At 44.1% G+C, this 23409-nt stretch overlaps 1 protein-coding gene and 1 long non-coding RNA gene across 7 annotated transcripts; one reads left to right on the forward strand and one right to left on the reverse strand.

The window, feature by feature from the left end:
- Window positions 1–203: 203 nt before the first annotated feature.
- On the forward strand, window positions 204–11426 carry LOC149915045 (uncharacterized). The gene is made up of 2 exons (XR_016459853.1): window positions 204–337; window positions 9995–11426. It is a non-coding gene; the product is annotated as an uncharacterized LOC149915045 (long non-coding RNA).
- Window positions 331–23401, reverse strand: CD46 (CD46 molecule). Of its 6 annotated transcripts, XR_016459851.1 has the most exons (14): window positions 23024–23401; window positions 22089–22280; window positions 21454–21550; window positions 20737–20822; window positions 20159–20365; window positions 19261–19443; window positions 18123–18311; window positions 17325–17516; window positions 16976–17002; window positions 16454–16520; window positions 3222–3388; window positions 2169–2343; window positions 927–1436; window positions 331–841 (listed from the first exon to the last, which is right to left on the reverse strand). XR_016459851.1 is itself a non-coding variant. In XM_031606025.2 (12 exons), exons 1-11 carry the CDS (start codon window positions 23199–23201, stop codon window positions 14601–14603), a joined length of 1503 nt encoding a protein of 500 aa, XP_031461885.2. In that variant the 5' UTR covers window positions 23202–23401; the 3' UTR covers window positions 11853–13252; window positions 14581–14600. The 6 variants fall into 6 exon arrangements, 4 of the variants coding, with proteins under 4 accessions (XP_089980642.1, XP_031461885.2, XP_031461888.2 ...); XR_004168658.2 differs by having other exon boundaries at window positions 331–1436; XM_031606025.2 differs by lacking the exons at window positions 331–841; window positions 927–1436; window positions 2169–2343; window positions 3222–3388 and adding exons at window positions 11853–13252; window positions 14581–14685.
- Window positions 23402–23409: the final 8 nt, after the last annotated feature.

The following is a 23409-nucleotide window of genomic DNA, read 5'->3' on the forward strand; positions in this document are numbered from 1 at the left end:
TGCTGCAGCAAGAGGGGAGAGAAGAAGCCGGAGAGGGAGAGAGGGCTCAAGAAAGAGAAGTAATACCAACACCAGGGACGGAGCTCCTGTCACCAGACGGTGTCATTTAGAGAACGTATCTGGGCTCGGTTGGCGTAGGAGGCTTCGCCCATTGACGATGCTGGAGACCCGGCGCACTTAATCCCGCGGGGAGGGAGAGTGGGCAGACACCGAAAGGGTTAACGGAAAGGAAATTTCTGGAACCTTCTATTCTGCGGCGCTACACAGCAAGCAGAGGGCTGAACGCTGCGCAGCTGGTGGACGGGCAGAGCTTCTCGGTCCGGTTCGTCTTTCCCACGTACGTACCCTTTGATCAGGATGGGGCTGGAGCTGCATCTACGTTTTGTAATGCTTTGCAGGGCGTCCCCTTCCCCCATCGTCCCTAAGTTCAGCTCCCCAAGTGCCTTCATTATTATTTCGGCTGGGTATGATTGCTCTGCTCTGCGTCAGAGCTGTTTTCTCAATGGAACGTCGGCACAGGTTGTACGAATGCCACTCTTGCCAGCATTGCTGTAATGCAGAGGAGGGCAGCAGTCGTGGGAGAGAGATGACAACTTTGCAGACTGCTGTTTTCGTGTTTTGCTCAGGCTTTTTATTCCCTGCCGTCCCCCCGAGGGCTGGCGTAGAGGCAGGGCTGGGTGCAGGGGTTAACAGCCACCCTGTGAGCTGGGATAAGGGCTTTGTCGCTGCGTAGTTCAGAAAGTGGCAAACGGTGACGCAGTGATCATTGCAGGGCACGTCGGCCAGTTTTTAAAAGCACTGGGGACAGGTACACGGTGCCTTCCAGACGCTTCCACACCAGCTGAAAGGGGTTAAGGATGAGTCGAGACGGGAAGCTAGCATTTAGGGATTAAATGTCATCATTTTGGCGTTGGAAAGTTGTTTACCTTGCTCTCTCCGTGTCTCCATGTTGGCAGCCTTCCAGCTCACATGTGATAGTCTTCCCTGTACTGCTGCATCATTAACTAAGTGGCTCAGCCGGCTCCCGATTGGCCGGGGAGGGTTCTCGGCCCAAACACGCCGTCTGATTGGCGGAGGAAGCGATGGCAGGTGAAAACCCTTCTCGGATTGGCCGAGAGCCTGGTGTCAAATCCGAATGTTGGCTGCGCTCGTCTCAAAGTGCCGGGGGCTCCCGGCCCGGTCCGGCCCCGCGGCGCGGTCTGTCTGCTGCCCCGGTTCGGTCCCCAGGTTCGGTCCCCGCCTCCTGCCTGCCCCGCGCCGGCGCCGGGAAGGTTTCGCTTTGCTGTGCCGTTGTCACGATGACGTGTCAGAGCTGCCAAGCTCCACCACGGAAACCGCTTGGCTTCGGGGCTTTTATTTCTTCCTTTCCTTCCTTCTTTTCCTCTTCCTTAGGCAGTGGTTAAGCACGAGCTGCACCGCGAGCTCCTCGGGGGCACCTGGAAATGATGCAGAAGGAAGGGCAGAGTTAGGATGTGGGCAGGAAGGAGGACAGGACAGGGAGGGAAGCATGGACGGAGTCTGGGCAGGCAGCTGTGCCAGAGTGGCCAAGGAGATGCCGAGAGGAGAATGCTTCATTCCCTGCACCAGTTACTGTGCTGTTTTTCCACCTCTCTTCTTAACTGCCCATCAGTGAAGATGTGCTGGGAAGTTCTGAGGACACAGCTGGCTCTGAACTCAGTCCTTCTAGCTGTAGAAGACACCCATTTAAGTACAGAGCAGTAACTTTGCTTTCTTGTACGGCAGGGCACATTATCCCATAGCCCTTCATCACACCAAGGCTTAACCAAGTTTAAGGATGTGGTAGCATAAGCATTTAATCTATATTCGTCACTCACTGACATACTAAGCGTCAGGACCGGTTGTTTAGCAACAACCGCTGGGTTTAGATCCAGCTTGAGCACTGCACTGCCACGGTCACAGCAGTGCCTCTCCTCTAGTTGTCAGGCTGAGGGCAGGGGCTGTGCTGGCACATTGCATCTGCCCAGGTTGGGGCTGCTGGCTGATACAGGCCGCAAGCGCTGCGGTTTTATGCCCGACCATTTCTTTGCGCAGTAACCGAGAGGAGAGGACGCCATTTCCAACAGCAGTGCTGTGGCAAGAGCAGGGAGAGAAGAAGCAAACAGACAGTAGGTGCCACTCCCCAGTTTGTTCCTCTTCCCCATCTCTACCTTCCTCGCCTCCCCTCCTTTCCTGCTGGATTCCAGGGGGGGTTCAGCTCCTGCTGCAGTCGTCACAGCCCCTCCTGACTCACTGAGCCCTCGCTGGCTGGAGCATCCTTGTCTCCTGCAGCGCCAGTTCCGCAGAGCAGGGGAGCAACTGGAATAGCAGCAGCAATGGTGGTCCCTGCAACAAGATGGACAGGCATAAATACACACATCTGTGGGAACAGTGCAAGGCAGCTGCGGAGGGAATCCTGTTCAGCCAGGAGATATACTAAGAACTGATTCTTTTTCACGTGGGAGAACAGTGGGTTAAGCCCATCCAAAGGGAGAACTCTCCATGCTTTTCCCCTCATCACAGCAGTGGGATGGAGGACCCCATTAATTTGCAAAGGTAGTGCGTCTTAATGGCATTTCTCAGTCCTTTGGAAGGAGCTGCAACTGGCTGCCACTATACTAAGGGTATGCATGCTCTTGAGTAGCTACATTCGATGTAAGGAACATTTATTTTTGCTCCCATCTTTTGGCCACAATGATAGTTTGTGACTAAGTGCAGGCAGGAAAAGGAGACAGAGAGAGAAGAGTTAGTTCAATGTTAAACTTAGTCTGTAAATAGCATTACTCAGGAATTGAGGTTACTATCAGCAGGTGAATCTGGGAGGCTTGCAAGAAACAAGGCTAAGAAGGGGACAGGGCATATTTCTGTAGGACAGTAGTATTTTGTGCATGTGAATGCTGTATGTTAGCTGTACATGGCTAGCTGCTCCACAATGGTTTCCTGTGTATTGCTTCAGAAGGTCTTGCAAAAGCTGCCTGTCCTTTCTCCCTCAGACACTTGGGTAAACTGATGTATTTCTCAATATTTTGGTTTCCCTCCTTTTTAAAGCAGGGTTTATTATCCTCTCAGCCTTAGTGCGGCATTGTGACGCAGCGTTCATCAGTGCATTGGGTCTGCTGGCAAAATACGTGCCATTTTCTTTTGAGTTTAGACTGTTCAAAGCCTGCAAAATTTGGTACAGTTAAGAATTGCAAACGCTCGTGACATAAACGTAAAAGCATTACCAGATCATTCTTCTGTGATCCTGAAAGAAGGCTGTCTGAACGATGAGACAGCCATGATATCTTTCTGCACTTGTTTTGCCGATGGTCATGTTACATCTGTGACGCAGTCCGATTTTGCTGTTGGTTGCTGTCTCTGCTCGGTGGGGTTGAGCTGATGAAGGCACAAGCTAGAATAATGTTAGAAGCATTAATTTAACACTGATGTTCAAGTTCGCAACCATACCTGATATGGCAGGGATACTGGCACCCACTGATTTTACCACCCACAAACGGTGAAGGAATTCAGATGAACACAACAGCACCCCTAGCCATTTTGTTGCTCACAGAGTAGGCTCTGAGCCTGCCGTGCTGCTGCTGCTGTTAATTTCCATGTCATACAAATACAGCGTTGGGCTCTGTGTCAGGAGCTTTACTGATGCTGTGAGAAGCTTACAGTCTATGAGGAAATGCTTTTCTTATTTGGGAAAACTCATTAGAATGTCCAGATGCCAAGTATTCCTTCCTCACTTCTCTTACAAATCGCTTCCAGACCTATCCAGAAAACTCACTGCCGCCTTATATTTTTTTTTTTTAAAGGACATTTTCTTACAGTTTAATATGGGTGTGGCGGGGGGGGGTAAGGTTGAGATTAAAGCTGTATTAGTTGAGCATCTGTGGCACTGGTGCCAATGGACAGAGTTGCACGCAAGAGAGGTCAGAGTCACCCATATTCTCTGTATATCTGTAGAGAGGCAGACATTTGAGACCTAGGGCTCAGACCACGCTCTTGTTATGGTGCAAGAAGGGAACACCCTGCCCTGTTCCGACCCACCCAAAGTGGTGCAAAGTAGGCAGCAGAAATGGCCAACGTGGGAATCTCATGAAATGGTTTCAACTGCACTCTGAGATGCAAGTGCCGTTTATACTGGCACAGCTCCGAGAGGTACAATAGCTGCCCGCTGCAAGGTCATTCCTGACTCATTGTCAGGTCCTGGAACTCCCAGTCCACATTTCTTGCAACAGTTGCAGTGCTTGAGCCCTGAACCTGGTGGCAAGGCATGAAAATTAAGGTGAGGCTACTGCAGTAGAGGGACAACCTAGTTCAAAAGCGTAGGTGTAAAATACGCTAGATATCAGCAGAATATTAAATTCCCGATTTGTAATTTGTTTCTCGAGTAAACTACAAAAACTTGCTCAAAAACTTTGTACTGGGTCTCTCTCCCCTTCTTTCCTTTGGATTGCCGGGAGACAGGAGTGATGTATTTTGAAGGACTAGGCATCAACTTACACTCTGTTCCAAAGGGGAAAAAAAAAGTGCATATATTTGCATTTCTGCTCCTGTAGTCATTAGAAGGCAGACTCCACAGCAGCATCTATCACATTGCTGCTACCTCTCACACCTACTTTCAGTTTCAGGTACCTCAGCTCTAAGGCTGCTTCACCCCCTGCCAGATTTCCATCTTTTTCTGAGGCATTTCTACCTGCCCGTGTCAGTGGTATTTTCAGTGGGCTACTCAGGGCATCATCAACTAGGGATACTTTATATCCTGCTCTAGTCTTCTCGGCTCCATAGGCAGCACTGAGTACTTAATGCCTCAAGGATCTTAAGCAAAATAACTTATTTTGTCCCCATCTTCACAGTAACAGTTTGGTTGGCTCCTTTTAAACAGAGGAATGTGGGGGTCCAGCAGAGCCAGCCCAGGCCAAGCACCAACACAAGCAGATCCTTCCTGCCTGCAGTTCCACGAGCCCACCTCCAACAATCTTGCCCTGGGCCACTTCTTGCTATGACCATGCTTCCAGCCTGCCTTAGCCTGCAGCATTACTCTCCAGTTTCCAAAGGAAAAGAACCTGGCTGCTAATCCTGATGCCAGTGACGACTCTTCGCCTACAGGGAGGCATATGCGATAGCTTGTCTGCTAAAAACTGAGCCAACACAGTGTGATTCAGACCTTAAGCTTTCCAAGGAAGAGAGCTATTTCTGAGTTAAGCACATCTCTTCAGCTCCCCACACAAACAATCTTTATCCAGTGCAAATGGTGCACACTACGTGTCCACCAGCAGCACACTGTTCTGCATTTGGTTCTGCAGCTCCGATGCAGAGCAGCAGTGGCTCTCAAACATAGGGATGTTTCTGTGATAGAAAAGATGATGAGAATGTTGGGAACAGGCAAAAAGCAAACTGCTTGGGAGAGTTGAGTTAGAGACTCTCTATAGCTTTTTTGCCAGGTCCTTCTACTGTGAATGGTGTTAGAATGTGGCAGAATACACATCTGGCTTAAGGGCAGGCCGTACTTCAGTTAAAAAATGGCAGCAGCTGTTCCCTTATGTTCACCACTTGTACAAGACATTATTTTGTCTTTTCAATGACAAAGAAAAATGGGACTTCCCTTCTTGACATTACCTGAAGTAGCTGGATCTGTAGTGCTAGAGAAACACCGTGTTCCTGAATTGACTACACAAATCACAATAATCTCCCTGTGACTTCTTTCAAGACGTGCAGTAACACCGTATATTCTAAGGTGATGCTTAGGTACAGAAGTTAGGAACAGAAAATTACTTTCCTGGTTTCAGCTGCTTTAGTGGAGACTTTTTTTTTGATGTTAGCTGTGTGACATGCTGTTCAAACAAGCTGTGCATAGCTACATTCGATGAGTTTGAACTGTTATACCTTCCAACTGCTTCTCCATGACTGAGGTCATGCAGCTGCAAGGCTTTTCTCCCTTGTGTGAATTTGCCTCATCGTTCTTTGAGTCACCTGAAATCCTCAATAGGATTCAGCAGCTCAGTACTTCCTGTGCCCTCCAAGCAGGCTGTGGCTTTGCATAGGAACTCTCAGGAAAGTAAAGGTGGAAGAGAACTGTATGACTGCACACAGGTCAAAACAATTTCAGATTAGCAGATGGGAAGCAGAAGATTAGAAATTGTAATGCTAATGACTTGCACTCCTACAGTCATCGCCATGCTAATGTTCCCTTCAGTTCAGAATAGCTTTAGGACAAGTAAATCAGGAGAACAGCAAATAAGTGCTATCTTTCACTTAACAGTCCTACACAAAGTTTTGGGATTAAAAATGGACAAAAGACCAAGCAGGTCTTGCAAATAAATCACAGTTATATTAGTAGTGCATTGTTAAGAACCATCTCCTACATCTAAGGGGTTTCTTATACATTTTTTAAGCCTCTTTTGTTAGATCCAAACACAGAAAAAAATAGAACCACTACACAAGGGCTGCTACAGCCCAGCACATCAGCTGATGCGCCCGAGCTGATTCTAGTGTTATTTAACCCTCAAGACAAGGTTAGCTTCATCCAAACCACCAACACAACACCTATGCTGACTGTCAGGCCAGGGCTCAGCACTGTTCAGGAAAACTTTGGTAGGCACCAAAACCACAGTAGGAACAAAGTCCAAAACTCAAAGCACCAAGAGATAACCACACACAAATGCGTTTGGGTGAAACCACTCTGCAAAGAGGAAAGACAAAGATGCAACTCTGACCTGGGCACAAAATCAATTCCAGCCATCAGCGATGCTGCATATCACAGGGCATGCCCTAAATAAAAGGAAAAGATTGTTTTCTGGCTCCACTGCATGTAAAAACTAATCAGTGACCCAAATGTCAAGTAGACCTAGCTGTCCCATTGCTCCAATAGGCTGTGTGGAACTAGAAATCTTACAGACTTTAGTACTGTACAGCACAGCATGCCATGGTGCAATGTTCAAGCTCCCTATTTTCTTTTTGCTGGTGGGGCACAAACAGCATAAGTTTGTAGGCTTGGAGTGCCAGTTTTTCACTTTACTATTTCCAGCACAATTCTTAGGCTGCAAGAGTGGGACTAAAGGAACAAACTGTACGTTCAGGGATGTGACCTGAAGTTTTTATTCTGGTCCTAACGAAGGATAAAGTCTCCATTATGCTCTGAGCTCACCACGAGGGAGGTGCATGTTTGCACTGCCCCGAATAGCAGCAGCATCTCTAGGGCTGTCTACTAGTCACAAGCATCAAACCCACAAAGCAGTGCAGCACCTACCTGCCTGCACCCAGCCTTGGTCAGTGCTGCAGCTGCAGAAGGCATTACACACTAATGATTAGCCCAGACTGCAAGTTAGGGCACATTTGTCCATACCTGACCTACGCAACTCCGCACAGTAACAAAGCTGCACAACAAACAGATGCAGTTACACGCTTCCATGAGCTGAGGAAGCTTTTTTTTTTTTGAAAGCTTAGAAGTTCACTCATTTCAATTTCCCTTACAGGTCACCACTTGCACTGTCACACCCCTCTGTCCTGCACCTGGCCTGGTCTGACTCATCCCTTGACTGGGGGGGTGGCTCTCTGCCTCAGCTCTGCATGCAGAACAGGAATATTTCCTGCAGGGGAGACCAGAAATTGATGATCCAAGAATTTAATTCTGGCATTTCAAAATGGAGGGGGGAAAGAAAAAAGATGCTTACTGCAGAATCCCCAGAAATCACCCTTATATATAAGCAGTTGTAAGAAATCAGGTCTGCAACACTTTGACTTGCCATGTTCCTGCAGACTACATTAAAGGTCCTTGGCTAGGGAGGAGGTTCCCTTTCATGGGGCAGGCAGGGATTTCTTCTTCTTTTTTTTTTTTTTTTTTGCCTTGTCTTGTCTAGAGGATATCAAGCAGCATGGAGTCCTGAAAGGCTTAGAGAGGTTCCTCTGAAGGAAGCTATAGCACGCTGCTGCTAAAATATGTCAGCAAAGGAGGAAAAAAAGAGAACAATAACATTGTACTTTCTTGACTGTTACTTACAAAAACTCAAATACTTTGACAAAGCCAACTCTAGCTGATTGTATTTGCTTGTCTCTGCACGTGTCCCCATCCATACACATCCAACACACCCAGCAAATGCTTGAGACAAGCACTGGTTTTGCATATATGCACACTATGCATATCACATGGTCCTGAGCTGCTCTCTTTTTCTCCTTCCTCCTGCACACTGCCTGCCCCAGCATGCTATTGGGTTTGGAAAGAAGAGAACACAATGTCACAGATGGATCCTTCTTGTAAGGTGTATCTGCAGCTTGGCAGCAATGGCTGACACCTCCCAGCTGCATGCAGGGAATGAGAGCTTGGTGAGGCCCAGGGAGATCTGCGGGCGACTTGCAGGAGGGACGGCATCGTCTTAATCATGCCAAAAGGAAATTTGTTTCTAATCAAACTATAAATGATGAGTGAGCCATTGGTCTTTAACTGCTGCATGCTATTTCTAGAAGTTTTGGCTGCTATGGGAGGTGCAGAGGGGAAGGGGTCAGAGGCACTCGCCATCTTCCTACACCTCACCTCTCCAGGGATGCTCTCACTTACAGTAGCACAAACATAAGTGACATTTCCAGCAACTTTTAAAAACCTTACTAAATCTTCCTTCCTCCTGTTAAGGCATGTACTCAATACTGGGGAAAAAAAAAAAAAGAAAAACAAAACCAGCCACAAAGTGACCCTCAGTTTGAGCCCATGTCCAAAGGATGCTGCAGAGGTCCTTACAGTGCCACAGCCGACCTCTGGCAGCAGTACCTCACAGTCCAGCTTCTCAGTAGTAAACCTTTATGCTGATAATATAGGATGCCTCATAAATAACTGTGCCAGCAAGATGGACACTGGGGAGGGAACCTGCTTTCCACTTTTCTCTCACCCTGCTGCCCCAGTTAATGGATTTAGAAACTACAGTAAATATCCAGACTGTAATCTAGTACAGCTCCTTTCCCTTCCTCCACCCCCCCTTTCTTGGAAGGACATGCTTTTTTCCTTGAGCTTTCCTCCGCTATCTGTGGGTGTGCATTAGAAAATGTAGATACTGAAGCAGATCCTTGGTGTGGTTACAAAAGTGACGCTAAGAGCTGGGGTATCAATAAGTAAAATGTGCAATTCTGCTTCTGCTGACCTCGATTCCACGTCACACCAGCTTCTGCATGAGCACAGGTTAGAGACAGTGGCCAGGGTCTGACAGTCGGCAAATTGCACGTGTGTAGTGGTTGGCAGGCCTGCAGCCAGCCATCTCTTCCCACACATTTGCTGCAGGGTAACCACCACGGCTGCACCACAGCACTGTTCACACCCCTTCCATTCCCAATAGCCGTCAGCCGCTCATTTTCACGCTCTCCCACCTCCCCAGCAACTTTTGTTGAACCATTTACAGTTATATTTTCAAACGCTCCCTTTTTAGGTTTCATTCTGGCCCACAACTCAAAGTCATTTCCACATAATTTGTTCTCATTAAAAGTTCCTTTTTGCTGACAGGATTTCAGTCTCCTCACACAGAAGACTGCCCTCTCTGCTCTATAAGAGCACCCTATTTACAAACCACGTGAGAGAGCTGACCCATCGTGACAGTCACATTTCCCTCCCCTGTCACCAAGGGCACCCAACTGCTGTATGTCCACCTGTCCTGTGTTGACCCTGAGATCAGTCAGCGATGGAAAGCCACAACGCTGCCTTAGGGCAGGGGATACAGACTGACTGTGTCTGAATGGGATGGTAGATTGCTTCTGGATGGCACAGACTTTTTTTCCCCCCCTCCTCCAAAATCAGCACCACCAAATCAGATGTTTTTCACCATCTGCTGCTAAGAGCTTTACTACTCTACCTGGCGAGCAAAGGAAACAACAGTCCCTGCTGAGCATTGGGCTTCTACAGCGCACGTCTCATTTCTCCTACAGGAGCCTCAGCTGTCCATGAGATGCTCAAAAACACATCAATAAAATAACTAACCTGAGGTCACCATCTCACTTTCTAATAACATCAAATAAATTAATTTTTCTCCAGGTACGGTGGAGATGAAGGACTTTCAGCCTGCAGCCACATGCAAGATCTGTCTTCCTCTGGAAGCTGGTTTCACATGGTGGCTTAGATTTTCCCACTTTGTATCTAGCACCATTTGAAATCAGTGTTCTAGGAGCAAGAATTACAGCGTGGGAGAAGATCAAGCAGCTGCTAACTTCACTGACAGCCTATCCTCCTTAAACCAGCACTTTCCCCCATCATTTCTCTTTCTGCCAACCATCCGTTCTGTAATGCCATCTGATTTCTAGACACTATACAATCACCTCTGGAAGTTAGGGCCACAACAGGAAGATCTTCCTTCCAATGTATTGCTACTTAATAAACAATGGCTGCTGAGTTCGAGTTGTTCAGAGTAAAGTCATCCAAAAGTTGCATGGAAACCAGCACTGTACTTCTTACACCCTGACAGGCAGAGAGTACATTTCCTCTCCTATCCAGTCACTAAGAAGCTAGCATTTAATTTACTAACCTGGAGCAAATGTACTTTCCCTGTGTGCTCGGGGATCTTTTCATTGTAGCATTACCATTCTGTAGCTTCCAAGGACTTGTTCTGCAAACACAGAAGCTCCCCTGACAGTTTGATCTCAACAGTCAACAAACCCACACGTGCCTTCAATAACAGTGATGAAATCACGCTGATGCACACAGAATCCACTCCTTTTCCTAAAATTACTTTTTTGGAGCTTATTGCTGCTCCCTTCCAGTAATGTTTTGCTAGACATTTATATTTTTGCATCCAAACCACGAAAATGAAGCCAAACTAAACTACTTTTGCCTGACCTCGCTGCTGTCAAACACATTTACATACACAGAAAGGGCGATTGCTGTGGATGAAGCACTCAGTAGACACTGAATAGTCTTCTTTAAAGAATGCATAGCTGTCATCTGCAAGAGGATCTTCTCTGAGCCAGAAAAATGTCTCTTACACAGGCTGACCGATTTCTCTTGGTGTTCAGAGTCTCAGTTTCTGTCTAGCACCATTTGAAATCGGTTATGATGTAGGGGGAAAAGCAACAATAATGGAAAACTTCATTCCCCCCAGCCCCAGAATCCTTATAAATAAACACCAGCAGAAGCACAACCTTGCTTCACAAACATCCTGCGTGCTCTCCTGTTCTCTGAGCTGAAGTTACACCTCTGACCGACCATCCTGCAGCACAGGAGGACACTCAGCACCATGGGATGCTTAAGGGGAAAGCGGAGCATCTGCTCTAACACCCAACTGAGGTCTTTCACCTTGAGCAAGTCAGGACTCATGCACAGCAGCACAGCGAGCCTCCCTCCTGCCCGCTGTATCCCCCGTGCTATTTGTTTGCCTTAAACTGTTATTTACTCACAGCTTCTTCTTTTAAATAAAATTGTGATCAAGCTCTGTCTCAGGTAGACAGATGACGTGGTTCCCTGCTGGACAACATCCAATCTCTCCGAGTCTCATTTCAGTCCCAGCTCCCTTTGCTCATCACACACCCCACACTCAGCAGTCAGCACTAATGCTGATTTTGGTAATGTGGACAACTACCAACCACAGACACACCAGCAGATGGCAACAACACGATGCTTTCATCACAGCCAGCCTCTCTGCTAGCACCAGGTTCAAGTGCTCCACTCTATAGCACATAATAACAATCATGAATTACAAAATAAAGCTCACTAGTTACTTTTCTAGCCCTTCCTCTGACAGGTTTCACTTTGAGGCAGCTGACTACACAGTTCTGTGCAGAAACAAAAGAGTACATTTGGAGCACAAACCTCACATCTGACTTATCGTGTACCCAACTCATGTTATCCTCTAAGAAAACAGAACACAGCCATCCGCCACAAACAAATGAAAGACAAACACTTACTGCCACATAATATCTTTATTTGTAATAATACAAGCCATCACTCGTCTTTACATTCATAACAATATAAAAATAAAGCCAAATCTATACAGTCATTTCACTCAAGCTTTCATTCTATTTTAGTATATTATGAGATATTGGAAATGCCACACACAAGCCAGCTAATGAGCAACACTCAATTCTCAGTATATTTTCACAGTATTTACAAGCAATTGGGAAACTAAGCAGCAGCTATTGGAGAGGCCATGAACAGCAAGCACTTCTGCACAGCCAGAACCCCTTCTTCATAACTGGAGACTGTTAGGAACACTCAAAAACATCTGCTGGGAGTGTCCCAAAGAGCCCAATGAAACCCCAACTAATTCTGTGCTGTTGAAACAACGTGATCCCAATAGCAGTGCCAATCTACCCCTGCCTCAGCCACCTGATGCCAGGTGACTGCTCTTTCTGGGGTACATAGAAGCTGCCTGCATGTTGGCAGCAAACCCACAAAGCCAAAACCCATCCTCACTTAGCTCAGCTAAACTCATATGAAAGCACTTCTATTCTGAAAAGCAACATAATTATCTCTGAAATGGACATCAAGACTCAAAGTAAAAATAATAATAATACCAGTCTACCCAAGGATGGGCACACAGATTCTCAGCAGGTTTTGGTTAATTTCCTTCTGTCAACAGACCAATAGATACAAACGCAGGAGATACCCCTGCTAAGGAAAACCTTCACTTCCCCATTGCAACAGGACCATTACAGTTCCTTTGGGATTATACCAAAGGTCTTTTTTTTTTTTTTTTTTTTCCTTCTTAAAGGCATTATAAAAGCTATAAAACTCTGATTCAAAGGCACGTTTTAATTCATCAGACATACAGAATCGACTTTGGCAAACAAGAAAGCAGCAGATACAAGATCTAAATTGCAACTGTTTCAAACACACACAGCCTTAAATTGCACCAATCTCTTAAGAAAAAACGAAGAGTTAAAACATTTCAGAACATAAGAGATAACATTTACACCACCTCAACTGCAAAAGTGATTGAGAAATTTAGTGAGCAGAGCTAACATCGGACCATCTTCTGTAAGTGCTCCCGCCGACAGACAGCGACGTGTGCTGCAGGAAGAGCCTCTAAGTCCATTTTACACACACAGAGGAGACAATGAGTGACCCAGAACAAAACAGCAGACAATTCTGATCTTTTTTTAATCCTACTATTCTCTATTACAGTTAACCAATAGCATAAAGCACAGTGTGAGGTATGTTAAGTTTCCGTAGGCGAATAAGCGCGCTTGTTTTCGTTTTTGATAGGCACATCCAACTGCAAATTCCCTCCCACCCTCAGAAAGAGACATTCATGCTTTACAGCTCGTATATTTGGCAGTATGTGGAGTGCTGTCACTCTTCCTACAAACAGAAAAATAAGTCAAATCAGGGATTTCACATTTAAATAGCTCTTACATTTATTCTGGAAGCACATCCTCAGCTGTAGCGTTGAATCATCAGGTGAAATCATGAAACTAACTCACTTGTGTGCTTCCTACTAAGCAACCAATACACTTAGTGAGATTTTGGCTCCAGTTTCAGCTTCAGGAGTGCAAAGAACAACCCAAGGATTAGGAGAAGATTTGATCCAAGTGGACCATTTCAAGCGATGAAGAAACCATGCCAGAATATTATCAGCAGCTGAGCCCAGACAGAGCAGTTACAGCATTCCTAACTCATTTGGAGGCTACACTGTAAGCAACCCAGATGTTTTATGTCTGATGGTTAGTATGTATTTTATAGCCAGAAGCCAAGCATTTGTGAAAATTTGATTCTGTAGCTCACTGTAGAAAGTGTGCAGTACTTAAACACAAGAGGGAAAAAAATTTATAATCACAGTCATGACCACTGAAACCCACATCCACGTATTTTCAAACTCTCTAATAGCACAGCTTTTCTTTCACAGCAAACAAACAAGTAAACCAAAATCAACAAACACCTGCACCATTACTTGAGGTCTCTGAGGAGTTTTAGATACTGTACAAAGCCTTGGGAGCTTTATCATTTCTCTTATTTCCAATCCTTCCTTTTGCTCATGACAGGAAGAATTCCCAATTCCTTCTCTCCCCAAAAGTAAGGCCAACCAACCCAGAAAACTGATGCCAGAAAACTAATTCTCAATTAGGAGCATCTTATTTCAGAGACGAAGATGGTATTCATCAACACATTCTTATGGAATCAGCTTTAAGCTTAATTCCATATACGCCTTCAAACTTATCAAAAATACTCAGAAGTCACTCATTATTTAATAACTAAATACAATACAAGACTACTCATTTGAAAAGACTTCAAGTCAGAATAAGAAACCTAACGTTTCAGTCATTACCTTTTCAGAATTTGTGCCATGGAGTAAAGCAACACAAAGACAAGTTTGCAAAAACATTTCTTGTGCAAATTCAAACCATTAAGACAGTAATAACAAAATACTGATGAGGAAGAGTCAAGTTGATCCCTTCTGTATTACATCTGTCCTGCAACAACACGGCTCAAAGAGCCGGATTTTGGAAAGAGCTAATTGCAGAAAAGACATGTGATTTTGTTTCCTCTGAAGGGAGGAAATGAATGAATGCTTCTTATCGCTTTTTCTGTAGGAAACTGAGGTTTCACTGGATTCCATACTTCTAAAATTCAGGGTAAACCATAAAAAGAGACACTTAAGCAAATGTCCAAATGAAGTGGGAAGGGTATACCTTTTCATGATTCAATTAATTCATTTGTGCAGTTCCTCCATCTCAACTGGTGTATTTGTTTTTAAAATACATGTTTTCTTGCAATTCTCATCAACTGTATATGAGCTGAACAGCAAAAGGGGAAAAAGGTCTAATTGAATATCCTATAAAACTGACAGACTGAACACAGAAGCAGCAAAGGGCAAGACACAGCTTTTGCTGCATGCTGAAGACGAACATAGCCAAGGTACAATATGAGATACTGGAAGCAGAGTGGTTCAGAAGGGCTCAGCTGTTTCAGGAATCCAGAAAACAAGTGAGATCTGGTCCTAGCAGAAGGAGATTAGATTGGGCTTTGAGACAAGAATGGGATTTAACAGTCAGGCGCTCACAGCGATGAAGCTGAAGGAAAGCACATGGCACAGTATTGGGATTTTCAGGAATACAACGTTATTTTGTTCTGCTTTTTGATATATTTCCTTTAGTTCCCTTCTTCTTTTCCTACACTGAACAGCTTTCTCACAGATGAAGGCAGAAAGTGCTGCCTTAGTAGTACTAGATTGCATCTGGGCTATCAAGGTAGCAAATTATCCAAGCACTGGACGAAAAGCAGTTAATCAAAAGCACTGCATTACTTTGCAGCACAGCCCCAGCCACTGGGGTCACTGAAAAGATGCCATGCTGCCTAGGGGGAAGATAATTCCACTAGAACTTCACTGGATATAAGTTAGCTTCAGGCTCGTCCCAAGTAGCACCACATGTACTTCACTTCAAATATGAACTACAGGAGTATTTCCTCTGGTTAGCTTTACTGAAAGCATCCCCTTGTCTCACAAACCCCAGATTTATTTATTTATTTATTAAACTAAATCTACTAAAGTTTAAGTGAGCTTTGGTGAGATGCATATTGTAAGTGAGCTAGTGTGAGATGCACTGCTCCACCTGACTTGCTTTAAGTATTCAGTATTTTGTCTGTTACAGAGTGCTTCTCCAAGAAAACAGTATTTTTTCTGAGAAGGTTAAAAAAAAAACAACAACAAAAAGGACACCACTACAAGAAGCAATGCACAAAGCATTTAGTTCTCCTGCCAAGTCCCTATCAAAAAAGCATATATAACCAGTTACTCTGAAAAGAAAGTTCAAAATGCAACATATGCTTCATAAAGAAACAAAATCCACTATTTGTGCACCCAATCTCATACAGTCTGTAATGTAAAGATAATAAGCACTGCTACTGCAAATGACAGAACTGAAGTCTATCTACACGTTATACATCCTAGTAGCACTGCCTGCTATTTGTTCAAACACTATAGGACCATTTAGGTCAATACAGTTACAAGGAGAAGGTTCAAATAAGTCCATGGTATTTTATTCAAGTTGTTTCTAGTCCAAAACACAGCATCGTTTCCCTCCACTACCATTGGTACGTTGCAGAAGCAAGGAAGCTCACTTGCAAGGCTTCCAGATCACATAAACCACTCTGGCTTTTAAAGCCTAAGGAGACTTTCCTTAGTGACACCAGATGCTTATTCGGGCAAAAAAAAAAATAAATAAAGCAGGTGAAACCAAAATAAACCAATAGTAACACTGGTTTAAGATAAAAATGGCATGTTTTGGAGCAGATGTGAACATTGCTAAGTGTACTTCTGTTAAACATAAGCCTAAGGACAGCGCTTCTTCATCCTTTAAAATAGCAGGAATGATAATTAGCATCTTATCTAAGTAACAGATAAGGAAACAGTCAAATATGCTGTTAGGTACTTTAGCTGCTAAGCTCACATACAGACATCACACAATTGAAAAAAGAAGAGGCAGATAAAGCTTAAGCAACTACATATGTTAGCACTGCTTTTGCTGTCACACAGAAATTGCCAATAAAAAAAGAATTACTTACCCTTCCTGTGAAATGAATTTCTTGAAGATCCAGAAGGCTGCCAGGAACACCACAACTGCCACGATCACTTGAGGAAGAATTAAAAAGAAGCCTTAGAGTGATAGTAAACAGCTCACAAGAAAGATCTCCTCAAAAATCAATGCTGTCTACACCCAGAATCCAACACAGCATCCTCCTCTTCCAATGCTCAAAAATTCACATGGCTTAATTCCCAATTACATATTTGATACTTTGCTCAAGACTCTTCAGCAGAGTTCAGCTCCAGAACAGTGATCACTAAGATGGCAAAACACCACCAGCTCAGGAATATTACTACAGCTCACAACAGTGTCATTACTTTTTAGAATGACCTTATAAAGAAGTGGTGGTAGAAAGCTTGATTTTAGGAGCAGACAAGCGTTTTTAAAGCAACCAGAACTCCAGACACAGTTCCTATTAGTCCCAGGTGATGACCACAATATCAATTCCCCATAAAAAACAAACACCACATCGTACATTATTCAGGAATGATATGATACTCACCACAGATGATGGCAATAATATAGGCACCTAAAAACAGAGTAGATGAGTATTATGAGGAATGCATGCTTCTTAAATCAACTGTACTATATAAGTACTCATGAGGGTGTCTCAAATGAATCAAACGCTTGTCAAGATGACCCTTGCAGCAGGTCAGTTTTGCACAGCAATTTTTATTTAATTTAAGTATGCCAATTATTAAAAGCACGTTTACCCAAATCCATCTTTCTTATGCCGAAATAAAGATAGAAGTATGCAATAAGTGACTTCTGAATATAAAAGCATGTCCTCAAGTAGTAAATATTCTGTACGTATTTTTATTCTATTGGAAATTCTTGCAGTTCATACTTACTTAACTTGCAGATTGGCACTTCTGGACTCCATCTGCCTTCTCCAATATACTCAATACGAGCTGCACCATGTAATGTGTAGCCTGCATAACATTCAATTGTAACTGAATCCCCTATGGAATATACAGATTTTTTCCCTTCAATTATTCTACCATGGCTGATGACTGGAGAGGAATCAGAAGGTTCAGGACCACCTAGAAAGGAAATATTTTGGAAGTGAGAAAAAAAAGTCTGAGAACAGAGCTGATACATGGAACGGATTAAAGAAGTTGCCATCAAGAAGTCCCTACATTCATGTAAATATCAGAAGCTCAGTTCATTATTAAGACATGACATGCAAAGGCTTCCTGCTGCCCAGAGGCAGCAAAAATGCATGATGGACATGCTTCAGATGCATGAGCAGAAACATATACCTCAGCTTCACTGGGATAAAGAGTTGCATCAAAGTAATGAAAATCTTTCTGTTCATATTACGAGTGATCACATCACGCAAAGGAAAAAGAGTATGAAGTCTGTCACCTTCAAAGGCAAAACATTCAAAAAGCACTCCCAGAACAGGTCTTTCACAACAGCTCTTGAATTGGATTCATTCCTACACATAAAACTAAGACTCAAGAAGGACTCCAGCTAGGCACAAAACTCTGCAGTTACTCAAACCCCAACCCATGGCACTCACAACCTATTAACGTAACCTGTGACCAGCTGGGCATGCCAACAGGCCTCTGACCTTCAGGGGTCAAGCACTACATCAGACATTTCAAACTTGTCACTTGATTTTCCTAATTACGAATTCTACTCACATGCACAGTTCGGTTCAGAACTCCATGTATTTTGTCCTTGGCACATTACTGTGACCTCTGTACCACCATCAGGAAAAGCACAGTGAGGACTGCACCTTATCTGAACAGACTCTCCTCTTAAGTACACAGATTTCAGTGGAACCACTTCTCCATGGGAGATCTTTGGGGCACCACATGAATCTTCACTAACTAAAACATAAATTTAAAAGCAAATGCAACAATAAATAATTCTAAATGTTTTATAATTCGCTAGCTCTCTAAGTATACATTGCTTTTGTATAATATAATGCTATTAGTGTATCTGAATTGTTAGAACTTCTCGTCTACCTTTACCATAATTTTAAGTATAAGTGTTTCCTACGGAAGATTTAAAAGAAACATCACTCCATGAGTGTAGCATGATCATATGATACAGCACCTGAGAAGTCTAACCTTCGGTTTATTTTTTTCATACGAATCATTCTCGGGTGCCTTATTAGACTCATCCATTATGAAACACTCAAGCACATCCTTTGTAGAAGTAGTTCTCATTCTTGAGGGCTTATCATTAGAACGTACATACATGAAATCCTCTGACTGTATTCTGCAGCCACATTCCCTGTCCCTCCAGCAGAGTGGGAGGAGGAAGACTTCAGAAAATGCTCTCCAATGGCCCCTATGAATTAGGCCTAATAATGATTTGCTTGGTCAAAAATCTACAAGCAGTTTGATGCCTGGAAAGCTAGAGTTGAAGAGCTAGGTATGAGCACAGATTCAGACACAATGATTGTGAGTACACAGCAAGGATCCCACTGATCTCTTCGTTATGCACAACCCTTGTACATTTTGGAATCTTGATAGAATATACATCTATCCTCCTCATTTCTTCATGATATCACTTCAACAAAGAGCAGGATGCCATTATAGTGAAGTAACACCATAGTACATCTGTGCCACCGCTTGCCTAAAATTCAACTCATTATCATCCAAACACTGTTCGTGTGACTCCTAACACCTGGAATAGCTGCCATGATGAGGCTCAGTGTCAAATTCCTTAGCTTCTGACTTTCAACTACAGTATAACTGCTTTAAATTATAGCTAAGATTTAACAACACTCTCGACATACAAGAAAAGTTGGATTCCTACATAAAAACTTACGTTTTTTACAAGTTGGTATTGATGGATACCAGGTGTTATTTTCTTGACAAGTAATTACATCCTCCCCAAACAAGACATAGCCTGGATCACATTCAAACATAACTGTGCTCCCATAGGTATATTGAGATGCAAACCCAGATAATTTTCTTCCATTTTCTAGTTCTGGGTTTTCACAGATGACCACTGAAATACATAAGAGGAAAACCAGCTTTGAAACATTTGTTAACAGTATCTTCTATTGTTAGAACTTCTAACAGTCACAGCACTTTCAATACTTGTAACAAAGTTTCTTAATTCCTCTCACTGTTTGGACTGGGCTGCCTAAGAAGCTTCCTCCCTCCAATGTGCAGATTGTCCCTGATTTAAGCCATTGACTTGCAACAGTACACAGTCAACTAAAAGTGCAACCCACTTCCAACCCACATAGTTCTTCCTACACAGCAGCAGAATTCCAGAAAACTCAATTTATTTAGTTAGCATTCAAGTGACAAGATGAAAGCATCCGGTTTTTCCTCCCTGCAAACACAAAGCAAGACCACATGCTTGCTAAACTTTACACTTATTTCTGCACTAACATGGTGGTTGTTCACACATGCTTTTATTAGATACTCGAGGTCAGCTCCTTCACTTTGTTCTTGTCACTTCTACCAACTGTGTGCTCGTATTTTGTTTTTTAAGTTTTAATTTAAGTTCAAAGCCACTCTGTATATCATACTCCATCAATATCCATAATGCAGTTCATCTGACGTGCACTGCAATTTTATCAATTTACAGCAGCAGAAGACAAAGTTCCTCCTTCTCTGTAGGAAAACCATCCATCCTCTCAGCTCCCCCATTCCAGAAGAGGCAGATATTGAAATTTGAGTCCTATAAGATATAAATATATTTGAGAAACAACCTTTACATTGTGGAGGTGGTCCATTCCAAATGCCATTTGAGTTATCATCAACTGTGCAGAAAATAGAAGGTGAACCAACCAGCGAGAAGGGATCTTCTCCTTTCTGTGCATTATTACAACTATAGGTTACTGTTGTTTGATAAACATAGTTGTCTGCTTCAGTGTAGTGCCCATTGGCTATACTTGGAGGAGGTTTACAAGGAACTTCTGGAATAAAATCATAAAAGTTAGCTAACAGAATTTCACTCCCACAAGCAAAAAGCTTTGATTTTCAAGTCACTGCACTTAAAATCCAACACAAAGCTGTAACTTGTCTTAGCTCTAACTGAGAAAGACCTGTGGTCATTTGTAACAAGAATAGGTAGACTTTAACAGCTATTAGCTTACTACAACAATAACCTAGACTTTTCAGTGCCGATTCCTCAGGCACATCCCCAATAGCTCAAGAAAAAAAATTTAAGTGCTGCCCTATTTTACCATCGTTTCTTTCACCAGTGAATGTACAGCACACAGCTATATTATAAAATAAACTACCACTGCCTGAGTACAAAGCAAACATACAGCAGTACTTTACTTACTCTCACATACAGGAAGAAATCCATCCCAGTCAACACCTTTGTCTCTAATTACACAGGAAATTTGTCTATTTCCATATAACCTGTACCTAGACAGATGAAAATATTAAAAGAAGTAAAACTTAACATTCAATTTTCCAGGGAGCAGCTAGAAATCTTGCTTACATGATTCTGTTCTGTGACTACGTGGACACAACACACCACACTTCTCTTGTGGTGAGAATGTTATGTTTAGAGATATTTTGTTAATAGACTCAACTTTGAAAATGAGAGAAGCAAATGAGACATCACTAAAGAAACAGACAAAACCTCTCTCTTTTAAAGGCATGTACCTAATACCATCAAGTCACCAATGTTAAATTAAAACTGAAAAGAAAAGAAAACCACTGGAAGAGGTTAACACTTTTGAGTTGATTTGCTACACACAGACAAACAGGCCACTATACAACGTAATAATGAAGTGCAGTGAATATACACTTACTTCCTGTGCCACAGGGACAATAAAAAAAAAAATGCTGTTAGAGGTAACACAAAGTTTTGCCAAGCACTTTAAAAGCCTAATTTGATGTGGGTAAAACCAGGGAATCAAACCAAATTTTGCTGTGATTTGTCCTGCTATAACTCAAGAACCTCAGTTTGGTTTTGGTTCAAATCAGGTGTAAATAAAAAAAAAACAAAAAAACAGGAAAACCAGGAAAAAAAAAAAAACCCAACACTCACCCTTTTTCACAAGAAAAAGTAGCTACTGAACCAAATGTAAGATCTGTCACATGAACAAAGCCATTTGCTAATTCTCCTGGATGAATACATCTTTTCGCTGGGGAAAGAAAAAAGAACAAGCCTATATCTTTGTAGTTATATACAAAGACTACGTCTTTGGCATACACTGCCCTTAAAGTCACCAGTACTTTTCAAGCTTTAAATTATACAGAAAATCAATTCTCACACAAAACCAACTGAAATTGTTAAATAACAAAGGAAAAAATTTTTTTAAAAAAACAAGAGGATTGTAATGCTATAACGGGATGGTAAGAGCAGAGTGGCAAAACCTCTGGCTTCAGCAAATGAGAACAAGTCCAAATCAGCAGCCATGGACACAGAAATGAAGAAGAGCTGCTTACCTTTAGAAAGACTCAGGCAGGCCAGGATCTCCAGCAAGAGATGCCCTTACCTCCACTACCAACCCTTAAATGAGGTTTGGGAGGAGGTGGATCCTGACTCCACCTCTTCCAGTCACTCAGGTGCATTACAGGCACCTGAACCCCCCTGGGTTGGCCCTGCCTTCCCACCAGGTGCTCAGTCACTGCTTCAGGCCACGAGTTTGCATTTCCACTACAAGGCCACGCACACATTACCTGTGCAGAACGTCTCTATTTGTGACCACGTTAAGTTTTCACCACACGTTCGCTCAACGGGCTTCCCAGGGATCCTCATATAGCCAGGGAGACAGGTGTACCTCACAGTGGTTCCAACAGGAAAGCTGCTCATCGAGCTGAAGTCCTCCATGAGCTCTGCATACTGAACTCTGTCTGGAAGCGTGCAGGAGTCTGCAGGAGCGTGGGGAAGGAAGGGAAACAATATTTATCAGCATGAGGAGATACAAGCTGAGGCAAAGCGAGGGCAGCGCGGTCGGTTTTAAGGATGTTAGTGCAAACAAATCATACCAGAGACCTTAAAGCCCATCGGGTGCCCAAACCAGACCGGTCTGCCCAGAGCCCCATGCAGCTGGGCACCTCCACAAAGTAATGAGGTTCTTAAAAGCCAGCACTGTTTTTACAGTTCTTAAGGCTTTGGGTTTCCAGTTCCCACCCTGATCGCACCCAGCGCCAGCTCCACATCAGCGCAGGTTCGTTGCTGCTCCGCTCGGTTCTTTTTTAGCGATCTACCTCAACAACACACCGCTTTCCAGTTCCTATTTTTTGCGTTTTTGATTAGGTTTATGACACAATCCACGCTGGGTGACGTTCCTCTTCGCCTCACAGCAGCAAAAGCAAACAACGAACACAAAGGAGCTCCTCCCCGAGCTCCCCTCACGCACAGGAACAAAACACACGCACAAAAAAAAAAAACCAAAAAACCCCAAAACCCGTAATATAACAGCCAACTTTCGTCCTCACAGCGCCACAACGACCCATCCCAGCGGTGCGGCTGCTCCTTTTGTCTCCTCGATCCCCACAGGCCGCCCGCTCTCCTCCCGCCGCCGCAGCTCCCCGCCCGCTCCCCGCCTCCACCGTGCACGCGAAACCCCCTCACGTCCCCCACCCCACGGATCACCGTTCCCGTTGCTCACCCTGCGCCCGAGCCGCGCAGAGCCCCACCAACAGCACCGCGACCCCGAGCGCGCCCGCCGCCATGCCCGCGGCTCCGCGTCCCTCTCTCAGGCGACGGCGCGCAGAGCGCTGCGCATGCGCGCTGCGCATCCCTCCGCTCTGTGAAACCGAGGCCGCCATTTTGTACCCAGCCCTCATCGTTAGGGCGGAGCGGCCTCAGGGCTGAGGGGGGAGCGTGAGAGAGCGGGCTCTTCGCCGGAGGAGAGGGCTTTTTCTTAGAAAGGGCCCGCCCAGCCTCCTTCCGGCTGACGGAACAGCTTCAAAGTCTGGTCTATGGTGCAGCCTAGGCGAACAAAGGCTGATTGAAAAAAAAATAATAAATAAAATATCAAACGGCTCTGTGGGG

This window comes from Phasianus colchicus, chromosome 25 (assembly GCF_987193195.1).
Source record: "Phasianus colchicus chromosome 25, bPhaCol1.hap1.1, whole genome shotgun sequence".
NCBI classification, from domain to species: Eukaryota; Metazoa; Chordata; class Aves; order Galliformes; family Phasianidae; genus Phasianus; species Phasianus colchicus.

Excerpts from the sequence above, each read along its gene's own strand:
- CD46 (XM_031606025.2), bottom strand. The coding sequence starts at position 23,201 with ATGAGGGCTGGGTACAAAATGGCGGCCTCGGTTTCACAGAGCGGAGGG. Across the intron at positions 20,823-21,453 it reads ACTTTTTCTTGTGAAAAAGG|GTACAGGTTATATGGAAATA; the intron begins GTGAGTGTTGGG and ends TCATCTGTCTAG. Across the intron at positions 14,686-16,453 it reads AAATTCATTTCACAGGAAGG|CTCATATACAGTTGATGAGA; the intron begins GTAAGTAATTCT and ends TTTGCTGTTCAG.